At 36.8% G+C, this 10,355-nt stretch overlaps 1 protein-coding gene across 1 annotated transcript; it reads right to left on the minus strand.

The window, feature by feature from the left end:
- Nucleotides 1–329: 329 nt before the first annotated feature.
- On the minus strand, nt 330–3,351 carry LOC147275907 (ENTH/VHS/GAT family protein). Its single transcript, XM_086255444.1, has 4 exons — nt 3,194–3,351; nt 2,500–3,003; nt 1,225–1,500; nt 330–1,068 (listed from the first exon to the last, which is right to left on the minus strand). The coding sequence occupies exons 2-4, from the start codon at nt 2,983–2,985 to the stop codon at nt 646–648; spliced, it is 1,185 nt and encodes a 394-aa protein (XP_086111570.1). The 5' UTR covers nt 2,986–3,003; nt 3,194–3,351; the 3' UTR covers nt 330–645.
- Nucleotides 3,352–10,355: the final 7,004 nt, after the last annotated feature.

Here is a 10,355-nt window from a genome sequence, read left to right on the forward strand (position 1 = left end):
GTCAATTTGCATTTAGGTTCTTTATTGGTCAATTCACTAGTTTGCTTTAGAAGCTTAACTGTTTGTAACTAGTAAGTAGTAACTACGTCCATATCAACTCATCATCTTCGGTACACAAATATACGCAAAGAAAAATGGTTGGTGTTGAGAACACATTGATCCAATCCAAGTAAAGAACATGCGCCCATGAGCCTGATATCAAGGAACATTAGGTATGTGGTAGGGTAGTAAGATCAAATGGACCATCAGATTGATTAAAAGGTTGGACAGAATGTGCTAGAAGATTGGCGAGAGAAAGGTAGACAAGCTATTCATCAAAAAAGAAGAAACAAAGAAGAAGCATGGATAAGCACATAGAGCTCTAATGGACTGGTCATATGGGCATCTATTGTGGAGACAGCTTCCACAAACAGCTATGCCCCCACCAAAAGTCCACAATCTATGCTCATAAAGATACTAGTGTTTTTACATAAAGATAAACTACTTCAACCACAATGAGGGAAAAAGAGCTCCTAACCAACTACCTAGTCTGCTTATAAAAAGTCATCAGCATGAACGCAGCCGTGAGACACTCAGGCATTGGCAAGGCATACATACAGCCAAATATATCCAGCCCGATACCAATTTCCCTCATTCACCAACTTTTTAATTGCTGGACTTAGGGTCCTCTTTTGGAGAACTCACTATCTTGGTTTCACCATGGATAAGTTGACCAGGTGAGCTGACTTCGGTGGCATCGGGATTTTCGGGCAGTTTTCCACAAGGTTTTTGGGTGTCTTCTAATTCCTCACGTTCAGTGGTGTTAGAGCTTCCGGGCAGTTCTCCGTGATTTTGAGCAGCTTCCAACCCCTCATGCCTGGTGGTGTCAGGGTTTTCAAGTTGTTGTCCTCCAGACTTTTGACAAGCTTCCAACTCCTCCTCATACTTGGAAATCACTTGTTGAAGTTCTTCGTGAAGAAATAGAGCTTCAAAGAGCATCGCTTCATCATCAGTAGTGGTTTCTATAATCCTCTTAATAGCAGGCTGAGACTCCTTGCACTTGTCCAGCATGCTCATGGTCAGTTCTTCCTGCAATCAAAAAAGTATTTCCACTATCAGCTTTCATGTGTTTTTCTTCCTACAAACCGTTCTTGAGATTAGGTAAAAAGTTACTTCAAAGTTCTGAAAAACTAACAACTTTTAGGAATTAGTAGTAATTCTTTCCACTAGAAATCAGTAACATACCTTCAAAGGTTTTGAATCTGTTTCAGTATTCAAAATACTAGACAGCAGTTCAAGGCTATTGCGAGCTACAACAAGATATTCTTTTTTTTCTCCAACTGATAGGTTTTGATAATTAAAGGGGAAAGCGCTATGATTTGAGTCATGCAATCCTCTGTCAGGTACAGGGTATCTTTCAGGGGGAGGCAGTGGCTCTTGAATAAATGATTCCAAGGTATTCTGCACTGAGAGCGAAGTCCCTTCTTGTGTTAATGGATGTGTGCCTCTATCTCTCAAGCTCTGCATAACACCCAGAAAAGAAAAAGATTAGACATCAGTGTCTCTTAAATTGATGAAAACCTGAAAACCACACTTAGTAAAAAACCAAAGTACCCCAGTCAACATGTCCACTTGTCCAGACAGGCCAAAGTCAAAAACATTATGGGCAAAAGGTAGTTTAACTTGAACATGACTGAAAATGATAATAAGGATTTTGAGCTACATTCCAGTATCTTATATTCTTTGGGGAGGAAATGCAAAAAGTTCATAGTTTAGTGTGTATGATGACCAACAAAGCAATTAAACGAGTATATTTAAACTTAAATATGCACAACCTTATCTCACAGTAATTTACCATCCAAGGCCCAGATTATGGGTCATATACAACCTCAGCCGTTCAAGAAGGTGGAATATGAAGGATGCCTTCCAATGCAGGGAACTATGTACAAGGCCATATGAATGGGCCACTAAATTGATCACAAAAATCATTCCTTGTTGGATCATAATCAACTACTTTCATGCAAGTTCAGTAGACACATAGATAGAGAAGAAGAAAAAAATGCCATAAACAGTGTTTCTTAAGCACCAGAACTATAACCAAAGCTTCATCTACCAAAAACATGCACACATGCAGTCAAGGTTTCACCCCACCTACACACACTGTCACTGTGCTGGGTGAAGAAAGGCAGAAGGATTAAAAAAGTAACAGTTTGATCAGAAGTTCCTCTTACAGAAGGACTAAATTAGTAACAAGTGTTCAAATAAAACAAATTAGTTCAGAGTTGAACCTTAGAGGATTATTAGACAATGCTCAAAGGCCAAACAAAGCTTAATAAAGACCCTTTTTTTCCAAAAGAAAACAATTATATAGATTAAATACTTGAAGAACATTGTGAAAACTAAATACTAATCGATAGACATGTCCTTAATAGATGCATGAAGGACCACCTGCAAGTTCAGAAATCATAAAAGGGTAAAATACAAACTAAATGCAGCATATCGGATATAAAGAGGGCTCACCACATAAGTCTGATGGAATACAGGTAGATACGTGAGGTCCTTGGACTCTCCCCAAGCCCTAATCAATTGCATAGCCCTCTGTCTATTCCCAAGATCCGTTTGCGGATTATCAATCATCCTAAGCATCTCATCCAGCACCTTCTCCGAAGCAACCTCAGAGAACACCTTCTCGCAATTCATCGTACACGTCTCCAACAAGTCAAGACTCAGCCTCTGGCTCACCACACTCTTACCCGAAATCTTCTTCTTTATGGCCCTAACGATTTCGGACCCGCTGAACTCTTCACAATTGATCATTGCACATATCCTCAAATTCATACCCCAATTTGGCTCCTCCAAGGTCTCTAACGTGGCCTCATCGATCATCTTCGATTCGGGGGTCGGGGTTTGTAGAATTTCCTTCACTTTCCCACTAACAATTCGACCCATTTGAGCTCCACCCGTCTTTAACCTCTCACCCAACTGAGCTAGTTTCAACTTATCCATGATCACAAATTTACAACCCTAATTTCATTATGAAAAAAAAATTACAAAAACACCTCTTGAGCTCAAATTTAACAGTAAATCTTGAACAAATTGTAGCTAATTAGAAAGTATAAACAAAAGAAAAATCACAGTCATATGACTCATATTAGATGTGTTTGGCTGCTGATTGATCAATGAAATTTATGTACAACTGAAAAATTTGACTAACCTACTGTGACTTGGGATTCCGCGAAACAAAACCCAGAAATTTGATTTTTAATGCGCTCCGTTGTGCGAATGAAAGTTGAGCTTTTGAGAACGATAATCAGAGGCTTTGAGTTGAATTGGCCCAAGCTGAAAGCTCTGACCTTGAGAGACATGGAGATGGTCAAAAATCGAAGCCAAGATAACGCGTGGCCGACAGAAAATAAATCAAAACTGAGATTTTGGTGGGGTCCTTTGCCACGTCGCTTTTGAATGAAACTTTTAATTTTAACCGCATGCGGCTCACATTGAACGTAAGCACTTTTAAAACCCATTCATGATCCGATCATGAGTTTTTCATAACTCATTCATGCACATTGATATGAGTTTGCCATATTTTGGGACACTAAACAATATTTTTTTGTTTTGCTTCAAATGTGGGCAAAGCGCCTTTAAGTGCTAATGACGTGCCAGGATATGTCATAACGTCTGGGGGCAGAGAGAAGCACTAAATCGGGGGAAGGAAAACCTTTGAATCGGGGATTAAATTGAGAAGTGTTGAACCAGGGCTGAGAGAAGCGTTGAACCGGAGCTGAAAGAAGTGTTGAGGCAGGGAGAAGCTTTGAGCCGGGCAGAGAAAAGTGTTTGAACTAGGGCAGTTGGAAGCATTGAACAGGGGTAAAGGGAAGCAATGAACCAGGGCAAGTAGATGGAAGCATTGAACCGAGGAAGGGGGAAGCGTTGAACCAGGGCAAGGAGAAGCCTCAGTTCAACGCTTCTCCTTGCCCTGGTTCAACGCTTCCTCTTACATCGCACTACGAACTGAGATTCAACGCTTGGTGAATTGACTTAGGATGTCAAAAAATTTAAAATATATAGAGCTACGAATTGAAATTCTCAAAAAACGACTTGAAATGCCCTAAGGAACAACTTGAGATGCCCTAGGGCACGAATTAAGAAACTCTAGGGGTATAACTTTGGATATATGCGTCAAAACATGACATGAGATACCTCTGATGCATTTCAAATTATACTCATTGACATCCTAAGTCATGTTTTGATGCTTCCAAAGTTATACCACAAAGTTTCTCAAGTCGTTCCTTAAGAATTTTAATTCGTAACTCGATGCATTTTAAACTTTTATACCCTTGATGCATTTGATATTAAACCTGGTGACATACAAAGTCATATCCTTGAGTTTCTCAAGTCGTGCCTTAGTGCATCTCAAGTCGTTTCTTAGGGGATCCCAAGTTATTCCTTCAGAATTTCAGTTTGTAGCTCAAGGGATTCTAAATGTTTATACTCTTGATGCATTTCAAATTGTACACAATGACATCTCAAAGCATGTTTTGACTCTTCTAAAGTCATACCGTAATGTTTCTTAAGTCGTGCCTTAAGGCATCTTAAGTCATACATTAGGGCATCTCAAGTCGTGTTTTAGGACATCTCAAGTCGTTCCTTAGGGCATCTCAAGTCGTTCATTGAGAATTTCAATTCGTAGCTCGAAAAATTTTAAATGTTTATATGCTTGATGCATTTCAAATTGTACCTAGTGACATCCCAAGTCATGTTATGACACTTTTAAAGTCATACCCTAAATTTTCTCAAGTCATACCTTAGGTCATCTCAGGTCATTTCTTAGGGTACCATAAGTCGTTCCTTTAAAATTTTAAATGTTTATACCTTTGATACAATTCAAATTGTACAAAGTGACATCTCAAGTAATGTTTTGACACTTCTATAGTCATACCCAAGAGTTTTTAAAGTAGTTCCTTAAGGCATCTCAAGTCGTTCCTTAGGGCATCTCATGTCGTTCCGTAAGAATTTCATTTCGTAGCTCGAGGCATTTTAAATGTTTATACCTTTGGTGCATTTTAAATTGTATCTAGTGACATGCAAAGTTATGTTTTAACACTTCTAAAGTCATGCCCTTGAGTTTCTCGTCATTCATTAGGGCATCTCAAGTCGTTCCATAAGTCGTTCCTTAGGGCATCCCAAGTCGTTCCTTGAGAATTTCAGTTCGTAGCTCGAGGCATTTAAATGTTTATACTCTTGATGCATTTCAAATTGTACAAAGTGACATCTCAAGTTATGTTTTGACACTTCTATAGTCATACCCAAGAGTTTCTAAAGTAGTTCCTTAGGGCATCTCAAGTCGTTCCTTAGGGCATCTCATGTCGTTCCTTAAGAATTTCATTTCGTAACTCGAGGCATTTCAAATGTTTATACCTTTGGTGCATTTCAAATTGTATCTAGTGACATGCAAAGTTATGTTTTAACACTTCTAAAGTCATACCCTTGAGTTTTTCGTCGTTCATTAGGGCATCTCAAGTCGTTCTTTAGGGCATCCCAAGTCGTTCCTTGAGAATTTCAGTTCGTAGCTCGAGGCATTTAAATGTTTATACTCTTGATACATTTCAAATTGTACCAAGTGACATCTCAAGTTATGTTTTGACACTTCTATAGTCATACCCAAGAGTTTCTAAAGTAGTTCCTTAGGGCATCTCATGTCGTTCCTTAAGAATTTCATTTCGTAGCTCCATACATTTTAAATGTTTATACCTTTGGTGCATTTCAAATTGTATCTAGTGACATGCAAAGATATGTTTAACACTTCTAAAGTCATACCCTTGAGTTTATCGTCGTTCATTAGGGCATCTCAAGTCGTTCCTTAGGGCATCTCAAGTCGTTCCTTGAGAATTTCAGTTCGTAACTCGAGGCATTTAAATGTTTATACTCTTGATGCATTTCAAATTGTACCAAGTGACATCTTAAGTTATGTTTTAACACTTCTATAGTCATACCCTTGAATTTCTCAAGTCGTATTTTAAGGCATCTCAAGTCGTTCTTTATGGCAAACAAAGTCGTTCATTGAGAATTTAAAATGTTTATACCTTTTATGTATTTCAAATTGTACCTAGTGACATCCCAAGTTATGTTTTGATACTTCTAAAGTCATACCCAAGAGTTTCTAAAGTCGTTCCTTAAGGCATCTCAAGTCGTTCCTTAAGGCATCTCAAATTTTTCCTTAAGGAATCCAAAGTCGATCATTAAGAATTTCAATTCGTAGTTCGAGTCATTTTAAATGTTTATACCCTTGGTACATTTCAAATTGTACCTAGTGACATCTCAAGTCATATTTTGACACTTCTATAGTCATACCCAAGAGTTTCTAAAGTCGTTCCTTAAAGTATCTCAAATCTTTCCTTAAGGCATCCTAAGTCGATCATTGATAATTTCACTTCGTAGTTCAAGGCATTTTAAATGTTTATACTCTTGGTGCATTTCAAATTGTACCAAGTCATATCTCAAGTCATGTTTTAACACCTCTATAGTCATACCCAAGAGTTTCTAAAGTCTTTTCTGAAGGCATCCCAAGTCGTTTCTTGTTCAGTTCGTAGTTTGAGGCATTTTAAATGTTTATACCCTAAGTACATTTCAAATTGTACCTATTGACATCTCAAGTCATGTTTTGACACTTCTAAAGTCATACCTAAGAGTTTCTCAAATCGTTCCTTAGGGAATCTCAAGTTGTTCCTTAAGGCATCCTAAGTCGATTATTGAGAATTTTAGTTCGTAATTCGAGGCATTTTAAATGTTTATACCCTTGGTGCATTTCAAATTGTACCTAGTGACATCGCAAGTCATGTTTTGACACTTCTATAGTCATACCAAGAGTTTCTAAAGTCGTTCCTTAAGTCATCTCAAGTCGTTTCTTAAGGCATCTCAAGTCGTTCATTATGGCATCCTAAGTTGATCATTGAGAATTTCATTTCATAATTCGAGGCATTTTAAATGTTTATACCCTTGGTGCATTTCAAATTGTACCTAATAACATCTCAAGTCATGTTTTGACACTTCTAAAGTCATACCCAAGAGTTTTTCAAGTCGTTCATTGGGGCATATCAAGTCGTTCCTTAGGATATCCCAAGTCGTTTCTTAGGACATCCCAAGTCGTTCCTTGAGAATTTCAATTCATAGCTCTAGCCATTTTAAATGTTTATGCTCTTGGTGCATTTCAAATTGTACCTAGTGACAGACCAAGTCAGGTTTTGACACTTCTATAGTCATACCCAACAGTTTCTAAAGTCATTCCTTAAGTCATCTTAAGTCATTCCTTAAGACATCTCAAGTCGTTCCTTAAGGCATCGCAAGTCGTTTCTTGAGAATTTCAGTTCGTAGTTAGAGACATTTTAAATGATTATACCCTTAGTGCATTTCAAATTGTACCTAGTGACATCTCAAGTCATGTTTTTACACTTCTATAATCATACCCAAGAGTTTCTAAAGTCGTTCCTTAAGGCATCATAAGTCGATCATTGAGAATTTCAATTCGTACTTCGAGGCATTTTAAATGTTTATACCCTTTGTGCATTTCAAATTGTACCTAGTGACATTTCAATTCATGTTTTGACACTTCTATAGTCATACCCAAGAGTTTCTAAAGTCGTTCCTTAAGGCATCTCAAGTCGTTTCATAAGACATCCCAAGTCGTTTCTTGAGAATATCAGTTCGTACTTCGAGGTATTTTAAATGTTTATATCCTTGATGTATTTCAAATTGTACCTAGTAACATCTCAAGTCATGTTTTGACACTTTTATATTCATACCCAAGTGTTTCTAAAGTCGATACTTAAGGCATCTCAAGTCGTTCCTTAAGGCATCCTAAGTCGATCATTGAGAATTTCAGTTCGTAGTTTGAGACATTTTAAATGTTTATACTCTTGGTGCATTTCTAATTGTACCTAGTGACATCTCAAGTCATGTTTTGACAATTCTATAGTCATACCTAAGAGTTTCTAAAGTCATTCCTTAAGGCATCTCAAATCATTTCTTAAGGCATCCCAAGTCGTTTCTTGAGAATTGCAATTCGTAGTTCGAGACATTTAAATATTTATACCCTTAGTGCATTTCAAATTATACGTAGTGACATCTCAATTCATGTTTTGACAATTCTATATTCATACCCAAGAGTTTCTAAAATCGTTCATTAAGGTATCCCAAGTCGTTTATTGAGAATTTCAGTTCGTAGTTTGAGACATTTTAAAGGTTTATACTATTAGTGCGTTTCAAATTATAGCTAGTGACATCTCAAGTCATGTTTTGACACTTCTATAGTCATACAGAAGAGTTTCTAAAGTCGTTCCTTAAGGCATCTCAAGTCGTTCCTTAAGACATCCTAAGTCGATAATTTAGAATTTCAATTCGTAGTTCGAGACATTTTAAATGTTTATATCTTTGGTGCATTTCTAATTGTACCTAGTGACATCTCAAGTCATGTTTTGACATTTCTATAGTCATAACCAAGAGTTTTTAAAGTCGTTTCATAGGGCATCTCAAGTCATTCCTTAAGGTATCCCAAGTAGTTTATTTAGAATTTCATTTCGTAGTTCGAGGCATTTAAATGTTTATACGCTCGGTGCATTTCAAATTGTACCTAGTGACATCTCAAGTCATGTTTTGACACTTCTATATTCATACCCAAGAGTTTCTAAAGTCATTCCTTAAGGCATTTCAAGTCATTCTTTAAGGCATCTCAAGTCGTTCCTTAAGGCATCCTAAGTCAATAATTGAGAATTTCAGTTCGTAGTTCGAGAGATTTTAAATGTTTATACTCTTGGTGCATTTCAAATTGTACCTAGTGACATCTAAGTCATGTTTTGACACTTCTATAGTTATACAGACGAGTTTCTAAAGTCGTTCCTTAAGGCATCTCAAGTCGTTCCTTAAGACATCCTAAGTTGATCATTGAGAATTTTAGTTCGTAGTTCGAGACATTTTAAATGTTTATACCCTGAGTGCATTTCCAATTGTACTTAGTGACATGTCAAGTCATGTTTTGACACTTCTATAGTCATAGCCAAGAGTTTCTAAAGTCATTCCTTAGGGCATCTCAAGTCGTTTATTAAGGCATCCCAAATTGTTTCTTGAGAATTTTAGTTTGTAGCTCGAGAAATTTTAAATGTTTATACCCTTGATGCATTTCAAATTATAACTAATGACATCTCAAGTCATGTTTTGACATTTCTAAAGTCATACCCAGAAGTTTCTGAAGTCGTTCTTTAGAGCATCTCAAGTCGTTCCTTAGGGCATCCTATGTCGATTTTAGTTCGAGGCATTTTAAATGTTTATTCCTTTGGTGCATTTCAAATTTTACGTAGTGACATCTCAAGTCATGTTTTGACACTTCTAAAGTCATACCCAATAGTTTCTCAAGTCGTTCCTTAGGACATCTCAAGTCATTCCTTGAAAATTTCAATTCATAGCTCGAGCCATTTTAAATGTTTATGTCCTTTGTGCTTTTTAAATTGTACCTAGTGATATTTCAAGTCATATTTTGACACTTTAAAAGTCATACCCCAAGAGTTTCTTAAGTAGTTCCTTAGGGCATCCCAAGTCATTTCTTGAGAATTTCAGTTTGTAGCTCGAGACATTTTAAATGTTTATACATTTGATACATTTTAAATTATACCTAGTGACATCTCAAGTCATGTTTTGACACTTCTAAAGTCATACCTAAAAGTTTATAAAGTCGTTCTTTAAGGCATCTTAAGTCGTTCCTTAAGGCATCTTAAGTCGTTATTTAAGGCATCCTAAGTTGATCATTGAGAATTTTAGTTTGTAGTTCGTGGCATTTTAAATGTTTATACCATTGGTGCATTTCAAATTGTACCTAGTGACATCTCAAGTCATGTTTTGATAGTTCTAAAGTCGTACCCAAGGGCATCCTAAGTCATTCCTTAGGGCATCTCAAGTCGTTCGTTGAGTATTTTAAATATTTATACCCTTGATGCTTTTCAAATTGTAACTAGTGACATCTCAAGTCATGTTTTGATAGTTCTAAAGTCGTACCCAAGAGTTTCTCAAGTCGTTCATTTGGGCATCCTAAGTCGTTTCTTGAGAATTTCAGTTCGTAGCTCAAAGCATTTTAAATTTTTATACCCTTGATGCATTTCAAATTGTACCAAGTGACATCTTAATTCATGTTTTGACACTTTTAAAGTCATACTCAAAAGTTTCTTAAGTTGTTCCTTCGGGCATATGCTCAAATTGTTTCTTGAGAATTTCATTTCGTAGCTTGAGACATTTTAAATGTTTATACCCTTGATGCAATTCAAATTGTATCTAGTGACATCTCAATTCATGTTTTGATACTTCTAAAGTCATACATAAGCGGTTCTCAAGTC

The sequence above is a fragment of the Dryas octopetala genome, chromosome 8 (assembly GCF_963921425.1).
Source record: "Dryas octopetala chromosome 8, drDryOcto1.1, whole genome shotgun sequence".
Classification (NCBI taxonomy): Eukaryota; Viridiplantae; Streptophyta; class Magnoliopsida; order Rosales; family Rosaceae; genus Dryas; species Dryas octopetala.